The sequence below is a fragment of the Mirounga angustirostris genome, unplaced genomic scaffold (assembly GCF_029215605.1).
Source record: "Mirounga angustirostris isolate CCGP_5_RB_7025 unplaced genomic scaffold, mMirAng1.0.hap1 SCAF_17, whole genome shotgun sequence".
Lineage (NCBI taxonomy): Eukaryota > Metazoa > Chordata > Mammalia > Carnivora > Phocidae > Mirounga > Mirounga angustirostris.
The window spans coordinates 38,893,258-38,914,329 of NW_026991725.1; the positions used below are offsets into that span (position 1 = coordinate 38,893,258).

A 21,072-nucleotide genomic window follows, 5' to 3' on the forward strand; every position below is an offset into this window, starting at 1 on the left:
CCCCCCGTTCCCACTCACATCACACAACCTGAGTGTACAGCCCAAACTGTCAATGAAATACTGGTTGTTCTGCCATCATCATCTTAATATTCAACTCCACTTTCTAGATCCTAAGCTTTCTAAGTAGAAAATGTAACACCCTTAGCAAATATGTTTTCATAGAATTTCTTAAAATCTGTTCTGATAATATCAGAATGACTGGCAGCACTGTCCCTCCTTCACAATACTTTAAGTTTGATTAGGCACTTATCTTCATAAAATTCATTTTAAAAAAAACACTGAAGTTACAAGTAGTGACACAAATCAGGGACATCTCGGGGTGCCTGGGTGGCTCAGGCATTAAGCGTCTGCCTTCAGCTCAGGTCATGATCCCAGGGTCCTGGATCGAGCCCCACATCGGGCTCCCTGCTTGGCGGGAAACCTGCTTCTCCCTCTCTCACTCCCCCTACTTGTGTTCCCTCTCTTGCTGTGTCTCTCTCTGTCCTATAAATAAATAAATAAAATCTTAAAAAAAAAAAACAAATCAGGGACATCTCTTTTCCAGGATCCCGACCATTAGAGAGAAGGGCACAGACAGGGTTCCTACCCCTGAAAGTCCTAATAGAAACCATAACTCAGGCTAGTATTTGTAGGGCTAACCTGTTTTAGTGAAATTGGACAGATCCTGTAATAAAACTACTGACTTCATTTTGCAAATGCTTTGCACCATAAGGAAGAAAGACTTTACACCCCCCAGAACCTATAAACACCTTTATTCTTCCCAAAGAAATGTCCAATAGTTCAAACGAACCAGTGGTTATGCTCATCATCTCAAAGGTCTCACTTTTTAAGATAGGAAATTGGTCCCTAAAAGACAAGCCAAAAGAACACACTTTAGTAGTGTAGCTAGACCTAAGAGCCAGGTCTTAATGCCCAGTTTGGACAGTTAATATAGCATGTTGATCTAGAACTTTCTGCCTAGGGGCGCCTGGGTGGCTTAGTCATTAAGTGTCTGCCTTCAGCTCAGGTCATGATCCCAGGGTCCTGGTATCGAGCCCCACATCGGGCTCCCTGCTCCGCGGGAAGCCTGCTTCTCCCTCTCCCACTCCCCCTGCTTGTGTTCCCTCTCTCGCTGTGTCTCTCTCTGTCAAATAAATAAATAAAATCTTTAAAAAAAAAAAAAAACAACTTTCTGCCTAGAACCTAAAGAGCTTTTTCCTTATCTTCTATCTCCTCAGGTCCTCATCTCCCTTCCTCTGGAGTCCTCTTCTGTAACCTCTCACCATTGAGAGGCACCTTACAAGACGAGAGGACTTAAAATCTTACATGTTACTGCCCAGCACAAAGGGTAGGTGGAGAATCTAAAATATATTGGCTAATAATTATTTTGCTTATCATTTATCCATACTACTCACGTATTTTATTACCACAGATATCATTTTGGTGTTTTGAACACCTGCTGTAACTTTAAACCTGTTTTCTTTAGAAAGAAGCCCACATATCTGGGCCTTCATTAGTTTGTTGCACTTGAATGATTCATCAGTCCTTGGGCAACAGGATTTAGGGTCACAGAAAAAAAAGCAACTGAACAGGTAGAACACTGAAACAATCTCAAAAAGATGACACAGGACACAATGTTTCAAAATTTGTACATCATTTACTTAAAGCAACAGTCCAGGATTGTGAAGTATAACACACATTTTAAGGATGAGACTTCAGTTCATGGTCAAGCACCAGCATCATGCACACAGCTTCAAGTTACCTAAGAAGAGCACTGCCCCCTTGGGGTCTGTTCACCACGAAGACCCACTTCCATGTGGCCACTGCCCTTGCTTGCTCACCACTTGGAATTTGTCAGTTTGAGCGTACATCGAAGCCTTCCTCTGCATGAGAGCAGCGGGCTTAGCTCATCAGCTAGTCGAGTTAGTATCTGGATTATCTCTTAAGGTTCAAAAATTAAAAAGGCAGTTTTTTGCTTTGCAGGCAGCAAGGCATGAGGCACCAGCCTCTACTGTTCCATATGGCACAGGAAGATGCTTTTAGCAAAGGGCACTGGCAAGGTAGGCCAACAACAAGTAGGTTTGGCATAAAGACAACCCTGTGTTTGGGGGCCAGAAGGATCGGTGCCTGTGGACTGTTTACTGGTCTGTCCAGTCAAGGCTTGGTAAACCCAAGTAAAGCTGACAAGAAAAGGGTTTTAAAAACCTCAGTACAAAAGATCCTCTAACACATTTGGAACCAAATTGTTCTTAAAAACACTGTACTAAGTGTCACAAAACTTTCCCTCCAATCTACTACTAGAAAACACTCATGCCATGGCCTACAGACCCAGAGGAATCAGGACAGATAAAGAGAAACCTGTTCTTTGAAAAAAAAAAAAAAAAAAGACAGCAGTACATAAAGTGCTTCTTTTTTAATGAAACAAATCCAAAAGATGTACAGTCAGGCTCAAGTTGTGCAGTTCACAAGCATGGAGAAAACAAACAAACAAAACGACAGAGTTCAAGAGAATCGGAGCTAACCCAGGACGAGGCTGGACTTGCCACCAGGGGGGTTTCTTCGGGATGGCACTGGGGCCGGAGCCACTGGGCTGGGCACAGGGGCAGCGGGCACGGGCTTCTCCTCACTCTGCCCCAGGCTGGCCTGCAAGTCTGTGTCCACGTTTTCTAGGAAAACAGAAGGAAGTTAAGGCTAACAACTATTCCCAGGTAAGACAAAGAGTCTTAAGATTTTCTTGGATGATGGTTCAAATCATACCTGGAGATACCAAATCATACCCAAAGAAGGCAACAGTCATTCAACCATGTTCCCACAAACCAAAACTAACCACTGTTAGGTCTTTTGTCATATTTGTCCCCAGGCCTTTTTCTGTGTGTGTTCTTTTCTAAATTATATACATATATGAAGATGTATTTTATTTTTTTAATAGGTTTATTTATTAGAGAGAGAGAGAGAGAGAGTGCAGGGGGAGGGGCAGAGGGAGAGGAAGAGAGAGAATCCTCAAGCAGGCTACCCGCTAGGTGCAGAGCCTGACATGGGGCTCAATCCCAGGACCCCAATATCATGACCTGAGCCAAAATCAAGAGTCGGCTGTTTAACCGACTGAGCCACCCAGGCGTCCTGAAAATGTATTTTAAATTAGAACATTACAGTTAAGTGGGGCACCTGGGTGGCTCAGTCAGTTAAGCGTCTGACTCTTGATTTTGGCTCAGGTTGTGATCTCAGGGTCTTGAGATCAAGCCTCACATGGGGCTCCGTGCTCAGCAGGGAGTCTGCTTGAGATTCTCCCTCCCTCTGCCTCTCCCCACTGCACTCTCTTTCTCTAAAATAAAAACATTACAGATAAGCTATAGGCCCCTGACTCCCAATCTAGCTCCACATGGGTCTCTTCTCCCAACTCCCAGAGTGCCTACTACAGAGTTGTGTCTAGTCCCTTTGTTTAATGAATATTTATATTTTATTCCCAACAGATAATACATACTACTGTTTATTTTTGTTGTATTTGACAAAAATGATACAAACTTCCTTTTTTTACACTTAGAAATTTACCCATATTTATAGTCATAATTCACCTTAATTGCCTTATAGTATTTTATCAGAGTCTATCCATATATTTGATATAATATAGTACTGTATTTGCTCTATTGATAGCAAAAAATTGGAACCAACCCAATCATTCCAAACAAAGCTGTAACATAGATAGACTAGAACAGATACCCATGGGGATTCAAGGGCTCCCATCTTCAATATGAATAGACACTGCACATCATCTCCCAAGAGGCTGTGCTGTGCTCTACCCCCACCTGCGTCCGAGTACACTGTCCATACAGCTTTGCACACCCACCATTCGATAACCACCTCACTTTAAAATTTGCCAAACTGGGGTGCCTGGGTGGCTCAGTCGGTTAAGAAGCTGCCTTCGGCTCAGGTCATGATCCCGGGGTCCTGGGATCGAGCCCCACGTCTGGCTCCCTGCTCAGTCGAGAGCCTGTTTCTCCCTCTCTCTCTGCTTGCTGCTCTGCCTACTTGTGCTTTCTCTTTCTGTGTCAAATAAATAAATAAAATCTTTAAAAAAAAAAAATACCATTTAAAAAATAAAAAAATAGGGCGCCTGGGTGGCTCAGTTGGTTAGGCGACTGCCTTCGGCTCAGGTCATGATCCTGGAGTCCCGGGATCGAGTCCCGCATCGGGCTCCCTGCTCGGCGGGGAGTCTGCTTCTCCCTCTGACCCTCCCCCCTCTCATGCTCTCTCTCTCTCATTCTCTCTCTCAAATAAATATATAAATAAAATCTTAAAAAAAAAAAAAAAAAGAAATTATAAAAAATAAAAAAATAAAATAAAATTTGCCGAACTGATGGGTGATGTTATTTCATTCCTGTTTGGTGTTACATTTCCATTATTACTAGGTGAGCTTGATTTTTCTTTTCAAGTAGGCTCCACGCCCAGGGCAGAGCCCAATGCGGAGCTGGAACTCATGACTCTGAGATCAAGACCTGAGCTGAGATCTGGACCCACCCACGTGTGCTCTAACAAAAAAAAGAAAGAGTTGGACATTTAACTGACTGAGCCACCCAGGCGCCCCTGATTTCTTTTTCTAACCACAAAGAAAATCCATTGTACTGACATCATTTATTAAAGATCTACCTTTCCCCTACTAACTTATAATATCTCCATTAATCAGGTCATTCCCATTTATATTAACTGGGTACTTTCCATGTCAAAGTCTTGAGAATTAGTGCATTATTACCAACATCCTAGACATTGCTTGATGATCCACTAATCTGTGAAATTCCCAACAAACATATATATATATATTTTTTTTAAGATTTTATTTATTTATTTGACAGAGAGAGAGCGAGAGCAGGAACACAAGCAGGGGGAGTGGGAGAGGGAGAAGCAGGCTTCCCACCGAGCAGGGAGCCCGATGTGGGACTCGATCCCAGGACCCTGGGATCATGACCTGAGCCGAAGGCAGACACTTAATGACTGAGCCACCCAGGCGCCCCCAAACATATATTCTTAATGAGGCAGTTTCCAAACATGGAAAAGTCTTTGTTCCAAGTCAAAAGTGCCTGCAAAATGCCAGGTCTCATTTCAATGTTAAACTATCAAATTCAATTCAGTTGCATATTCTAACACCTGCTCTAGAATAAAATCTCTCTCTCTCTCAATCTTTCTTACACATACACACAAAGGCACCTTTAGTGTAAGAAACCAAACACTAATTCATAAAACCTGAAAGAAAACTACCTTAAGGTTTAAAGACATTTATTCCCTCCCCTAAATTAAGGAGTTCCAAAACCCTGGAAGCAATAGAAGAGAAATACTAGTTATAATTTAAGAACTTCACATGGACTCATACTGGACACCAGTGAAAAATTCTGATGTTGAAAAAATGTACTTTGGGCGCCTGGGTGGCTCAGTCGGTTAAGCGACTGCCTTCGGCTCAGGTCATGATCCTGGAGTCCCGGGATCGAGTCCCACATCGGGCTCCCTGCTCGGCGGGGAGTCTGCTTCTCCCTCTGACCCTCCTCCCTCTCGTGCTCTCTGTCTCTCATTCTCTCTCTCGCAAATAAATAAATAAAATCTTTAAAAAAAAAAAAGTGTAAAATTAAAAAAAAAAGAAAAAATGTACTTTAAGTCCCTCAAAGACTAACCATTAGAAGTTCATGTTCCTAAAACCACTTGTACCAAGTTTTGATTTAGCCGACTTTGATACTGAGAAGTCCAAGGGGGAAGAGGTTTAAGATCGGAAACTCAACAAAAAACTCAAAATAGGGGCTCCTGGGTGGCTCAACAGGTTAAGCGTTAAGCGTGGACCTTCGGCTCAGGTCTGCTCAGCGGGGAGCCTGCTCCTTCCTCTCCCCCTCCCCCCTGCTCGTGCTTTCTCTCTCTCTCAAATAAATAAATAAAATCTTAAAAAAAAAAAAACCCAGGGTGCCTGGGTGGCTCAGTTGGTTAAGCGACTGCCTTCGGCTCAGGTCATGATCCTGGAGTCCCAGGATCGAGTCCCGCATCCGGCTCCTTGCTCGGCAGGGAGTCTGCTTCTCCCTCTGACCCTCCCCCCTCTCATGCTCTATCTCATTCTCTCTCAAATTAAAAAAAAAAAAAAAACCAACTCAGAAATATGCTACTTCTGGGCGCCTGGGTGGCTCAGTCGGTTGGGCAACTGCCTTCGGCTCGGGTCATGATCCTGGAGTCCCGGGATCGAGTCCCGCATCGGGCTCCCTGCTCGGCGGGGAGCCTGCTTCTCCCTCTGCCCCTCCCCCCCCTCATGTGCTCTCTCTCAAATAAATAAATAAATAAAAATCTTAAAAAAAAAAGAAAAGAAAAGAAATATGCTACTTCTGCTTTTGACATTACCTTTTATGAAAATTTGGAACATTCTTTAGAGGTAACAACACATACAATGTTCTATACTATTATCAACTACAAGTAAAAATCAGTATGAAGCTTTCCAAAATGACAGCCCTCTAGTTATAAACAACAGTGTAGCAAGAAAAGGTCACCCCTCCCCCCACCCAGTTTCCCATTGCCACACTCTTGTTGCACAAGAAGCAGGATCAAATGCGTCAAAATTAACTACCCAAGTCCTCTGATAAGGACTTAAATATGTCCCATTTACTGTAAATACAAACAAAACCCAAAAACCGACATCCTGAAACATCCAAGATGGTCGAGCACAGAGCATGAACTCCACCTGAGCCAGCCTATTGATTTAAGCAATTTTGTTTCTGCTGCTAGGACTTGGCCTCACCACTACACGTACTCTAACAGTTCCCCATTGTCTGTCGGGATCAGGCAGTTACAGGAGTACTACTAAAGGACACAACATTACCTTGCAGCTCTACTGTGGTCATTTATTTCCATAAAATGATTTTTATTTTTATTTTTTTAAGACTTTTTTTTTTTTTTTTTAAGTAATCTCCACACCCAACGTGGTGCTTGAACTCACAACCCCGAGATCAAGAATTGTCTGATTCATGGACTGAGCCAGCCAGGTGCCCCTCCAATAAAGTGATTTTTATTTATTTATTTTTAAAGATTTTATTTCTTTATTTGACAGAGACAAAGCGAGAGAAGGAACACAAGAAGCAGGGTGAGTGGGAGAGGAAGAAGCAGGCTCCCCACCGAGCAGGGAGCTCGATGCAGGGCTTGATCCCAGGACCCTGGGATCACGACCTGAGCCGAAGGCAGATGCTTAACGACTGAGCCACCCAGGCGCCCCAATGATTTTTATTTTATTATCATTTACTTTTTTATTTTTATTTTTTTTAAGATTTTTATTTATTTAGGGCGCCTGGGTGGATCAGTTGGTTAATCAACTGCCTTCGGCTCAGGTCATGATCCTGGAGTCCCGGGATCGAGTCCCGCAACGGGCTCCCTGCTCGGCGGGGAGTCTGCTTCTCCCTCTGACCCTTCCTCCTCTCATGTGCTCTCTCATTCTCTCTCTCTCAAATAAATAAAATCTTAAAAAAAAAAAAAGATTTTTATTTATTTATTTGACAGAGAGAGAGACAGCAAGAGAGGGAACACAAGCAGAGGGAGTGGGAGAGGGAGAAGCAGGCTTCCCTCGGAGCAAGGAGCCCGATACGGGACTCGATCCCAGGACCCTGGGATCATGACCTGAGCCGAAGGCAGACGCTTAATGACTGAGCCACCCAGGTGCCCCTATCATTTTTTTTTTTTAATTTTAAGTAGGTTCCATGCCCAACGTGGAGCTCAAACTCATGACCTCGAAATCAGGAGTCGCATGCTCTACTGACTGAGCCAGCCAGGCGCCCCTCCATAAAATGATTTTTAGATAAATCAAGCTCACACCCGCCAATCTTATATTTGCCTTTCATTATTAAGGGAACAGTTTTGGGGGCGCCTGGATGGCTCAGTTGGTTGAGCGGCTGCCTTCGGCTTGGGTCATAATCCCAGGGTCCTGGGATAGAGCCCCGTCTGGCTCCCTGCTCGGCAGAGAGCCTGCTTCTCCCTCTCCCTCTGCCCCTGCCGTTCTGCCTACTTGTGTTCTCCATCTCTCTGTCAAATAAATAAAATCTTAAAAAAAAAAAAAAGGGAACAGTTTTGTCTTTCACGACTAGATAACATGCCAAGAAAGAAAAAAAAAAAAAAAGGCACATATGGAGAATAAACAAGAGCAGGCCTTAATTTAAATGCTCCTTTGTCTAGTCAGAAATACTCCAGCCAGAAAGAATGGAAGCTAGTCTGTTACTCCATCCCTTTAGTCTATAATGAGGCAAGTACAGGAACTGAGAGTAAGGCTTTAGACACTTACACAGGACCTGACAGAGAAAGCTTTTGTCTGTTGAATCTAATAACTGAAAAATGGGACTTTAAACACAAACACTGGGGCGCCTGGGTGGCTGTCGGTTAAGCGTCTGCCTTTGGCTCAGGTCATGATCCCAGGGTTCTGGGATCGAGCCCCACATCGTGCTCCCTGCTCAGCAGGGAGTCTGCTTCTCCTTCTGGCTCTCCTTCCCATGCTCTCTCTCTCAAATAAATAAATAAAATCTTTAAAAAAAATAGTAATAATAGGGCGCCTGTGTGGCTCAGTCGGTTAAGCGACTGCCTTCAGCTCAGGTCATGATTCCAGGGTCCTGGGATCGAGTCCCACATCAGGCTCCCTGCTCAGCAGGGAGTCTGCTTCTCCCTCTGCCCCTCACGCTGTTCTCATGCTCTCTCTCTCAAAAAAATAAAATCTTTAAAAAAAATTTAAAAAATAAAAAATAAATAATAATAATAAATAAACACTTCTACTATAATACCTGTCTTACATACTCCTGACTTGTCTTTCTTCCTCGGCACATCAATGAGATCACTGAACAGACACTTACATCAGAACAAATGATATAGTGGTTTATTATGAGGATGAAAGAATTAGAACATCAAGAAGTGCAGCAGACTGTCCAACTTGCCTGAAGGCAGGAAAGACTTCGACCTAAATCCCGTGGACCTTCTCCCTCCGCTACAGATCTCCCACGTGCTCCCTTTAGCCATTCCTATATTTCATTCCCCAAAAGAGGAAGGCAATTTTCCTTATATCCAAACAAAATCTGTCTTACTTAAACTGAGTAGAAAGAAGAAAAATAAAAAATAAACTGAGTAGCTTGACTTCGAAGTAAACTTGGCAACAGGACTGGGGTTGACCTCTAGGCCACCAGATAGATCTTGAATTCTTATGCCCCTTGTCACTTCATGACAAATGAACTAGAAGTAAAGGTTTGTCATACTATTCAACCCAGGGTGCTTGCTGTTCACCTGAAGAATTTGTAACAAACTGAACTGGGGGAGAATTATTAGCAGGAATAATGACACATTTTTTCCTCACTTCATCAGGGGCTCTCACATATTTCTCCAGACTCCCCAGACTTCTAACTATATCCACTGTCCCAAAGTAGTGACTAAGGATTAGCTGATTCTTGCTAAAAGTAAGGTCTGATGTGGAAGTATTTCAGAATATGAAAAGCAGCAAAACTGAAAAGCCCCGAAGATTTCTTTACCTCCAGAAGAGTCTTTGCAAATGGAACACACTGGACACGAACAATAACGAATTCATCTTCAGTCCAGTGAGACAGTGACTTAGGCACCGAGGAGGAACCCAGGTAATGCTCACAAAGGTTCAGGAGATTCTCCTCCCACCATGGCCAGCAAGAAACACTGTCTGAGGGGCGCCTGGGTGGCTCAGTCGGTGAAGCCTCTTCCTTCGGCTCAGGTCATGATCTCAGGGTCCTGGGATGGAGCCCTGGGTCAGGCTCCCTGCTCGGCAGGGTGTCTGCTTCTCCCTCTCCCTTTGCCCCTCCCCCTGCTCGTGCTCTCTTGCTCACTCTCTCTCAAAAAAAATCTTTAAAAAAGAAAACAGGGGCGCCTGGGTGGCTCAGTCGTTAAGCGTCTGCCTTCGGCTCAGGTCATGATCCCAGGGTCCTGGGGTCGAGCCCCGCATCGGGCTCCCTGCTCGGCCGGGAGCCTGCTTCTCCCTCTCCCACTCCCTGCTTGTGTTCCCTCTCTAGCTGTCTCTCTCTCTGTCAAATAAATAAAATAAAATCTTTAAAAAAAAAAAAGAAAACAAACACCGTCTGAGAGGGCAGAAGAGGAATCTGGTTCTTAAACCTATTTCACAGGACGACTGCCTCACAAAATGTAATAGTAGCCAGAGGCCCTGAGGAAGCAGCCTCTTCCTTCTGAACCAGACGGCATTCCGACAGCTGCATTTCACCGAGTCAACTTTCACCTGATTCCTACTGCCCGACATGCACAAGCCTTTCATTACATGCAGAAGTAATTCTCTGGCACTTGTTAAGGAAGTTCCAATAAATACTTCAAAGATGGAATATCATTAAATAAATGATTATAGCTCATTTCCATATCTAATTGGCAACATGGATGCTGAGAATTTACATCTGCCCCCTAAATCATCATCTACAAGATCACAGAGGTACCGACCGATGTCTTGCTGAATAAGCACCTCAGCATGAAATCAAACAAACTTGGTAAATTAAATGCTGTGGGCCAAGCTTGAAATGCCAGCACCTTATTACTAAAAAGCTCTCATTAAGAATAACAGATACCAGCCTGACTACTGTACACCTATTTGTGAAAGACTCTCCGTTTTTCCTTTCTGGTGCATTTCTGACGTTGCTCTCACTGTGGCAGATACAAATGTGGCCATGTAAAAAAAAAAAAAACAAATGTGGCCATGTTTGCTAACTTCCCAGTTTCACTTTTCTTTCCTCCCAACTCAGTGTGCCGGCACTTGGGGCAAAGCCAGGTTTCACTCCCTTTTTTCCTCAAGACATGATTTCAATAAAAATTCCAATCGATGCTAAAACCATTTACAGAACCAGAAATCTGGGCTTCAGAAGGACTCACCATGAATGTCGCCTTCTCCCTAGAAAAGAAAAGAAATTTAAAATTTACTTCAGTTTTTCTTTTTCTTTTTTTAAAGTTAATTTTTTTTTAGTAATCTCTACACCCAACATGGGGCTCAAACTCACAACCCTGAGATCAAGAGTCACATGCTCCTCAGACTGAGCCAGCCAGTTGCCCCTCAAAACTTACGCCAGATTTTAATTTTATAACAAACAAATAAAGCCGTCACAGTTCTGATGGGCTACTGTCTGTTTGAAACCAAATGTGAAATTTCATTTTGATGCAGTCAAGTCCAGGGTCAGGACGCAATGCAATTACATTACGACCTTTACTTACTTTGGGACAAGGCTGAACAAAAATGCTGCAGGACAAGTTGTCCCAGTGCCAACAATATCCAACACACCAAAAAAACTTGAACATTTCCGCCAATGGCCTAATTCAATGAGCATTTCAGAGGATCTTTTATCAGAATGGGAAACTGGTAAATTTATCCTTCCATTCTCCCTCTCCTTATCCAGTTGCTGAAGGGCCTCTGTAAATTCCAAAGCCCCATACAGGTCTCTCCACATTTGCACGGCTGATGCCTCTGTGTGCTCTGAGGTCCCTGCTCACAGGCTTCTAGACACATCCCTGGGGGCATTGGGACCATGCTCCTCTGCAGACACCTGAGGGTAATGCCTAGGCTGCAGTCTCCTGGAGTTTGGCTCAAAACAACTGGGCAATGTTTGCCAACAATGAAAACAGTCTGAACTCACAAATGCTACTACATATGAGTTACACAGGAAATAAGTGTGATCCAGAAGTTCCCAAAATCAACAGTGAAGGAGAGAGACTAATCCTACTGGTAGAAGAGACATCTGAACAAACCTAGATATGTCACCTCACTTTTCTGACTTTATTCTTTATTGATCTTCCATTCCCAATATGGCCTCAGTCCCTTTCCTAATTATCTCTATGTAAGACTCCAGTGGTGGAACTGAAGCTCTTCATACAATAGGAGAGAAGTGAATTTCTAAACTGTATTAACCTCAAAGCCCTTTTTCCCCCCATGTTGTCACACTCACCTTCAGATCTAAGAAGTCTCCAGCATTTGCTTCAGAAGAGTTCCTTCTCTGGGGTCCAGATGACTCAGAATCCTCTCTGCCACCACTAGACTTGGCACCTGAATTAAAACATACTTTCGTGAGGAACATGACAGAAAGAACTAAAGCAAAAACACTAATTTCGTGAGTGATGTTCATGTTAGTCTCATATTACAAAATGAGCAAACAGGGTTAGGAGGGTTAACTGAGAGCTTAAAAATTCTACCAAATAACCCAATTTGACCTCAGTCCTTATTCTGACCCCTCAAGACTCAGGAGTTCCCACTTCTTGGTCCCAGTCTTTCCTCCACTGACAAGCTTTAACTGTTGTTGATCTCACTAAGGTTGAGCTGGATTTTGCTCATCACACAAAACCAACTTTAGTTATTCATGCTGGGTCTGGACCTTTTACCAGTGATCACAGATATAAGCAGTACCTGCCGACTTGGCCCATGAAGGAGGATTTTCCTCAGGTGTCCCAAAGATGCTAGATGCCATTTTGTTCCTCCTCACAGGCTGTTCTGCTGGTTCATCAAAGCCTAATGAAAAATTGGATCCACCGCCTGGAGGCCGCAAAACCCTTGGCATAATGGCAAAACATCCATTTCAGATCATACCAAAACATTTCCAGGCATAAATGTTTTCAAATAACTTTCATTTCATTTCCCTCACCCATTCATTCCTCCTACCCCACCCCCCACAAGTGAGAGCTGCTAATGGGAAAAAGGAATTGATTCACCGTGGTATAAATTCAGCACTGGATCACACCAGTCAGAATGGCTAGTAGCAGAGAGACAAGAAACAACTGTTGACAAGGATGTGGAGAAAGGAACCCTTGTACATTGTTGGTGGGAATGTAAATTGGTGCAGCCACTGTGGAAAACGGTATGGAGGGTCCTGAAAAAATTAATAATAGAAATATCATATGACCCAGTAATTCCACTCTGGACATCTACCCGAAGAAAACAAAAACACTAATTTGGAAAGATATATGCACCCCTAAGTTTACTGCAGCATTATTTACAACAGGCAAGATATGGAAGCAGCCCAAGTGTCCACTGATAAAGGAACAGATAAAGAAGATGTGGTGTATAGATACAATGGGATATTACTCAGCCATAAACAAGAATGAAACCTTGCCATTTGAGACAACATGGATGGATGTAGAGAGTATGAAGCCAAATGAAATAAGTCAGACAGAAACAAATACTACATGATTTCACTTCTACATGGAACCCAAAAAACAAACCAAATGAACAAACAAAAAACCCAGAAATAGACTCACAAACACAGAGAACAAACTGGTGGTGGCCGGGGGGAGGGGGGGGGGCAGGGGGATGGGTGAACCAGGTGACGGGGATTAAGAGGTACCAATTTCCAGTTATAAAATAAATAAGTCACAGGACTGAAAAGTACAGCAAAGGGAAAATAATAATATTGAATAAATTTGTATGGTGACACATGGTGGACAACACTTATCGTGGTGGGCATCTCATAATGTATAGAATTGTCCAATACTATATGTTGTACACCTGAGACTAATATAATATTGTATGTCAACTATTCTCAATAAAAAAAACTGAATATTTGTAGTAAGGTTGTCTGACGCACAAGGCAGCTGAAACAACCGGGTTGATGTCCCCTTTGAGAAGACAGCAAAAGGGGGTGCCTGGGTGGCTCAGTCAGTTAAGCGACTGCCTTCGGCTCAGGTCATGATCCTGGAGTCCCAGGATCGAATCCCACATCGGGCTCCCTGCTCGGCGGGGAGTCTGCTTCTCCCTCTGACCCTCCTCCCTCTTGTGCTCTCTGTCTCTCATTCTCTCTCTCGCAAATAAATAAATAAAATCTTAAAAAAAAAAAAGAAGACAGCAAAAGACCTAACAGACCTTGCCTAATGGGCTTAGCTGGATATATTTACAAATAAGTTTAGAAGTGCATCTTGTTATTTATGTATTCAGAACGCATTTCCATTTTTATTTCCAACAAAACTAAAAGTGGGAGAATAAACATGTAAAAGTTAAGTTGATCAATTTGGAAACCCAAGGAAAGCTTATGATAGTCTCCTCCTGTCTGGGCGTCACCAGCAAGCCCTGTTTATACACCTCTAAGGCACACTGCATTCTCACCAGCAAACATGAGGGACTAACCACAAGGAGGAAGTCTCCCAGCGTGTTCGATAACCAGGCACCACTGGACACCCTCTATAGCTTTCGGTTCGGCAAGGAAACCCAGCACTGGTGCATTTCCAGAGCGTCCTGCCTCGGGTTGATCAGTGTGTTCCCTCCCTGGAAAAACTCAATCTAACTTGTCCTGTCACTGCTCGGAAAGAGAAAATGGACATGGTTTTACGGGAAGATTTTCTAACTACTAATTCTATTCTGTTATTGGGGACAGGAGTAGTCTGGTCTTCTACTTCTTCTTGAATCAGTTTGAGAAATATTTTTCTAGGAGGATGTCCATCTCATCCAAGTTCCCAAATAAATAACAAATGTCATTTGCAAATGATGCTCCTTACATTAGAAAGGAAAAATTAAACATTTATGGTGTAAATTCCCTTCTAAGTGCCCCTCTAAGGGCATTCCAAGTCTTGATTTTTTTTTAAATCTATTGTTGCATTTTAAATGTTTTCTCACTTCCATTATTTTCTTCTTTGGCCCATACATTATTTAAAAGTACATTTATAAGTTTCCAAACATAGGGGTCTTTTTGGTTTATTAATTTCTAGCTTTTAATTATAACACAGACAACTGCCTGTATGACATGAATCCTTTGAAATTTGAGGAAAGGTGCTTTTAAGGCCTAATATGTGGTCAACTTTATATATGTTTGAAAAGAATGTGTATTTGCCAATGTTCTATTGGTCTACTAGGATCAAGCCTGCTAGCTGTGAGTTGTTCAAATCTACTGATTTTTAAGTATGTTTTTCCACTTAATGAGAGAATCTATTGACAATTCCTACTACAATGAAGAGTTTGTCAGTTTCTCCTCAGAATTCTGAGTTTTCTCTCAAAAAGACTGCCACTGGGCACACTTGGGCAGCTCCAATGGTTAAGTGTCTGACTCCTGATTTCAGCTCAGGCCGTGATCTCAGGGTCCTGGGATCCGCTCAGCAAGGAGTCTGCTGGAGGATTCCAACCCTCTCCCTCTGCCCCTCCCCCCAATCACACGTGCACTTTCTCTTTCTAAAATAAATCTTTAAACAAAAAAAAAGGAGAAGAGGGGTGCCTGTTTGGCTCAGTCAGTAGATCTTGCGACTGTCAATCTCGGGGTCATGAGTTCGAGCCCCACGTTGGGTGTAGAGATTACTTTAAAAAAGTATAAGAATCACGAAACAAAAATGGACAAAAGGTACTAACAGGCAATTTAAAAATATGGATAGCGGGACACCTGGGTGGCTCAGTCGTTGGGCGTCTGCCTTCCACTCAGGTCATGATCCCAGGGTCCTGGGATTGAGCCCAGCATCAGGCTCCCTGCTCGGTGGGAAGCCTGCTTCTCTGTCTCCCACTCCCTCTGCTTGTGTTCCCTCTCTCACTGTGTCTCTCTGTCAAATAAATAAATAAAATCTTTAAAAAATAAATTAAAATGAATTTTTAGAAAAGATTTTTATTTATTTGAGAGAGAGAAATAGAGACAGAGAGAGCACAAGCAGGGGGAATGGCAGAGGGAGAGGGAAAAGCAGACTCCGCTGAGCTGGGAACCCAACGCAGGGCTCGATCCCAGGACCTGGAGATCATGACCTGAGCCGAAGGCAGACGCTTAACCATCTGAGCCACTCTGGCACCCCAAATTTGTACAGACTTTTTTTTTTTTTTAAAGATTTTATTTACTTATTTGACAGAGAGAGACACAGCAAGAGCAGGAACACAAGCAGGAGGAGTGGGAGAGAGAGAAGCAGGCTTCCCGCGGAGCAGGGAGCCCGATGTGGGGCTCGATCCCAGGACCCTGGAATCATGGCCTGAGCCGAAGGCAGACGCTTAACCACTGAGCCACCCAGGCGCCCCTTGTACAGACTTTCTAAAGGATATTTTGATAGTATGTGTCAACTGTTTGCTTTTTATATGAACCAGCATTTCTACTTCCAAAAATTATCCTAATCAGATAACCAGATATATATGTACAAGGGTACTCCTATAAAAATGTTAATCTGTAAATAAAATTGGGACTACCCTAACTGGCCCTTAATAGGGGCTTAGTTATCAAAGCATGTCCATACAACAGAAAGCTGTATATATTAGGGTCAGATTTACCTTCATTAGTAGATGTGAGAAGTTATTCAAAACACAATAAATGAAAAACGTTGGAAAACAAACATAAGGCCAATTATGTTTTACATAAAATGCTGTGTATATAAAGAGATACACTGGGCGCGTGGGTGGCTCAGTTGGTTAAGCGACTGCCTTCGGCTCAGCTCATGATCCTGGAGTCCCAGGATCGAGCCCCGCATCGGGCTCCCTGCTCCGCGGGAGGCCTGCTTCTCCCTCTGACCCTCTTCCCTCTCGTGCTCTCTGTCTCTCATTCTCTCTCTCTCAAATAAATAAATAAAATCTTAAAAAAAAAGAAAAAAAACCTTTAAAGAGATACACTTACCTAGCTGTGTGACCTTGGGAAAACTGCTTAACCTCTCTCTATGCTTTGGTATTCTCTTTTAGAAGAGGTTCATGGCAGTTGTCTTGTAAGACTATTCTAAGGATATCCTATAGACTGTGCTCAGAACAGAACCTAGAACATAGCCATCATGGCTACTAGCTGCTATCATCGGAACTAGACATAAATGCCTGAGAATATATACACACAATGTTATCCAGGGTTTGTGCTCTCAGAAGGGGTTTCAGGTGAATTTCAATGTCCTTTTTCATACTTCGTATTTTTCTATATTGCCATTAATCTAAAATTCTTTTTTTTTTTTTTAAGATTTTTTTAAAAAGTAATCTCTACACCCAACGTGGGGCTTGAACTCACAACTCCGAGATCAGGAGTTGCATGCTTCACCAACTGAGCCAGCCAGGAGCCCCAATCTAAAATTCTTTTAAAGGCAGCTTCTGGGTCCCAGAATTCCCTGACAATGTTTCTTTTGACAATACTAGTTTTCCCACTGGCCACGGCATGTGATCATTCGTGGGTACCCATGTCCCCTTGCATCTTGCAACAGAAATCCTGGTCCTCTGCTCCCTCGGGTACAGCTGACACCCTGGCCTGGCCTCCCTACCACCTACCTTGTCCCTGCTACCCACAAGCCAGCAGAAGCCTTGGTTAAGCCCAGGCAGGACTGAAGGAAACATGACTGACTATCAACGGGCCTCTCCACCTTATCTAGTTCTTACCTTCTTCATCAATCCAGTCCAGCCACTTTCTTCACCTTTCCCTGAATAGTTGGTTCATCTCCACTTTGGGGTCTTTACTCCCATTCTTACTCAGGCCTAGAGCACCCTCTACCCTTTCCTCAAGGGCTCTTCAAAACCTAGCCCATCTCTTAAACCTCCACATCCTCCATAAAGTCGATCAGTAAGTACAGAACTCTCCAGAGGCTCAAAGAATATCAGGCAGTACACGGAGGAAAGGGTGGCGGATCCTCTCCTTCTGGTGTAAAGTGCCCGAGAGCAAATGCTTTTGGCCTGTGGGTCATGCGGTCTCTTGCAGTTATTTGGCTCTGCCGCGTAACAAAGGCAGCCCCAGACAACATGAAAACAAACGAGCGCAGCTCTGTTCAAATAAAACTTTATTTACAGACACTGCATTTGATTTTCATGTAGTTTCCACAAGTCAAGAAATGAATCTTTTTTTTACAACCATTTATGAATATAAAAATCAGGCATCCACTGCATTTGGCCCTTGGGTGATAGTTTGCTGGGCTCTGTTCTATCTGGTTCAACAGCCTCACTTTTAATGGCTCAGTTGGTTAAGCGTCTGACTCTTTGTTTCAGCTCAGATCATGATCTCATGGGTTGTGGGACTGAGAGCCCCATATCTGGCTCCACGCTCAGCAGGGAGCCGGCTTGAGATTCTCTCTCCCTCTCTGTCTGCCCCTCCTCCCACTCACTTGCTCTCTCGCTCTCGCTCAAATAAATAAATCTTAAGGAAAAAAAAGTGTGTCCAGGCATTTTATAAAGATGATTAATTGTAGGGCGCCTGGGTGGCTCAGTCGTTAAGCGTCTGCCTTCGGCTCAGGCCATGATCCCAGGGTCCTGGGATCGAGTCCCACATCGGGTTCCCTCCTCGGTGGGAAGCCTGCTCTCCCTCTCCCACTCCCGCTGCTTGTGTTCCTGCTCTCGCTATCTCTGTCTCTGTCAAATAAATAAATAAAATCTTTAAAAAAAAAAAAGATGATTAATTGTAGGTTTGCTTAATTAAACTGTTTAAATCATAATTAAAGGTGAGTTATAAATTCTTAATAGGCTTTCTTTTATGTTAAAGTTTGAAGCAACCAGGTTTTTATCCCTCGTTCCCCAAATCAACAAAGACACCTGAAATAAAATCAAAATTAACTTGCTTCATTGTCATCCCCTTCACTCCTTGGAGATTAGAATGATTTTCCTTTCCATCATAATTAAACTCTCATGAATTATTTTAGCAAGATGAAAATCTCCAGAACCCTAGCAGGCTGGGAAGTATTTTTTGGCGTTAAAAAAGGGGGGGGGGGGAGATACTAGTACCCAAACACCAGCTTAAAAAGAAAGTCAAAGCTCTGACCACCCAACTTTTTAAAGGTCTGTGTTCCTCCCGCAATAGCAGGGAATACCTACTCCGATGACGTCAGTGTTGTAAAGCCCATTTGTAACAGTGAGACATCCCCAAACAAAGGATTTGGATCATAAGACAAATTATTTCAGTTTTATTTTTTAAGATCCTCCTATTCTTTCTGAACTAAACCAGGATTACATATTTGAGACTCAACAAAAATGTGCGCGAGTACTACGGATAGCAATTTTTTTTTAAATTACTTTTTTTTTTCTTCTTTCTTTAAACCCCAGAGTTCGCATGTGATCTTTGCAGATCATCCCCTACCAGACTAAATGTATAATGTGCTTATGGAGCCAGAAGAATGTTACTGCAGAAACAAGTGAAGAATTCGGGTGAGCTTACAGAGGAAGGAGAGGTAAGAAGTAAATACAAGGACAAAGCTCCAGTCCTGAGATCACAATATTGGAGGGAAATTGATGACAAAAGGTGAATGAAAACATTTATTCTGCAGAACCAAAAACCATTCCAGTCTCACATTGCCAATACACATATCAAAAAACTAGCATGAGGAATTAATTTGACCCGGTTACTGAAATTCTTTATGAAGCACTAAACAACACTTAACCCCAAAAGATAAAACCTGGTTTTTTACATAATGTGTCAATTTTCACATTCCAGTCACTACAGTCTAACCAGCAGAAAGTTGACCGCATGGCACAAAAAGAAAAACCAAGGTTCAGTGTGTTCCAGTGTCCTCTGAAAAAAATGATCTCATTGCAAGGATGACAACAGAAGAGGGAGTGACCAGTATTTTCATAGGTCTGTCCTACTCAAGGTCCCCAACCTGCCAGGACCCACCAATTTAGTTTTATAAATCTTTCCCACTCTTTTCTACATTGTGTAAGGGAAAGGAATGAGTTGAAAAGGGATGTCATGTCCAACCTCCCGCCTAAGACTCACTGCTGAGGCCAGCTTTTTGTCCCCAAGTTCTCCAACCCCCGTGAGGCACTATTTCACAGCCGTCTTCTTAGCCCCACAAAATGGCTCCCTTTGTGCCACTTGCCCAGGACCCCAAGGCTGGCCGCACACGACAGCCGGTCTTGATCAGTGAAGAATAGATGCCCAGAAAAAGTGGACCTAAGCTTCCTACAAGCCTTGAGCAGGATCCCAGAAATGCCTGTATCCACCTTAAAAGAACAGTGTGCAATTAGCCGAGACAATGTGGACACCTTCCACCGGTTACAAACCCTTTCACCAAGTCAGGCAAGGGCTTGGAAAACGGTTCCAGTCCAAACACCCAGTGCCCCCGTCCCCAAATGCGGTAGCCAGACTGGCCAGAAAGGCCCCGGCTTCCCAGGTGGAGATAGTACGGAAGAGACAATGGATGTCTCCGGCCCCGCCCAAGAACAGGAACCCTCCTCCAGCTCGGGAACCCGGGCCAGCGAAGAACTCGTTTGGCAAACGTCAAAGGGGGAAGGGGAAGAGGTGGGAAGCAAAGACCAAGGTCCGAAGGTTTGAGCGCAGAAAACCCACTCGGACTGGCTCACCCCCCTTTCGTGTTCGGGGGTGGGCGCGGGAGGGGAAGGAGCAGGGGTCTTTCCTTTGTTAGCAGAGGGGAAGCACTTCGCAGAGGGCTGACGGCTGCGTCCCGACGGGCGTGGGGGTCGCGATGACCAGCCCCGACCGACCACCGATAACACCTGCCGGGCGGGCCCCAGTGCGTAGGAGCCCGCAAGACTCGATCGCTGCGGCCGCAAGAGGTGACTGCCGCGCCGGGCGCGGGGCCGCCACCTGCCCCGGGCCAGAGGCAGAAGCGCGTGGCCGGGGGTGGGACAATGGGGCCTGACCAGGGCGCCCCGGGGGCTGCCCGGGCACCTGGGGGCCAAGACCACCGCCCTGCGGCCGGGCCAGCCGCGCCGCAAAGGGAGGGAAGCGAACCCTCTCCGCATGGCCCGACTACCGAAAGCCCGCCGCACTGCGAGGGCGAGCGGCCCCGGCCCTCCCCGGCCGACCCCTCGTTCCGGGGGAGGAATGAATGGGAGAGGAGCGGGAATCGGGCGGGGCCGGCGCGCGGGGCTTGCGGGACCGCACAAAGACGGAGCCGACGGCCGAGCCCCGCCGCCCGGCCGGGCACGAGCGCGGCGCCCCGGGCACGTCACCGCCAACGACCGGCCGCCCGGCCCCCGCGGCCCCGCCGGGCAGCGGCCCTCCCGCCCCCACCCTCCCGAGCTCCGCACGGGGCGGGTGCGGCCCCGCAGCCTCACCGGGAGCTATTCCTGCTGTTGGGATCGACTCCCTTGAAGGTGGTGGTGGTGGTCATGGTGCCGAAGAGCGAGGTAGGCTGGAGCGGGAGCCGAGCGCTGAAAGGGTCAGGTCCGAGGGGCGCAGAAGAGCTCCCCACCCGACCACCAGCGACCGCTGCAGGAGCCTCCGCCACCGCCTGCTTCACCGGCCGCAG

At 44.7% G+C, this 21,072-nt stretch overlaps 1 protein-coding gene across 2 annotated transcripts; it reads right to left on the reverse strand.

Annotated features, from left to right (window-relative positions):
• Positions 1-1,616: 1,616 nt before the first annotated feature.
• On the reverse strand, positions 1,617-21,072 carry JPT1 (Jupiter microtubule associated homolog 1). Of its 2 annotated transcripts, XM_064582403.1 has the most exons (5): positions 20,879-21,072; positions 12,374-12,516; positions 11,919-12,016; positions 10,855-10,873; positions 1,617-2,645 (listed from the first exon to the last, which is right to left on the reverse strand). In XM_064582403.1, the coding sequence occupies exons 1-5, from the start codon at positions 20,932-20,934 to the stop codon at positions 2,497-2,499; spliced, it is 465 nt and encodes a 154-aa protein (XP_064438473.1). In that variant the 5' UTR covers positions 20,935-21,072; the 3' UTR covers positions 1,617-2,496. The 2 variants fall into 2 exon arrangements, with proteins under 2 accessions (XP_064438473.1, XP_064438472.1); XM_064582402.1 differs by lacking the exon at positions 10,855-10,873.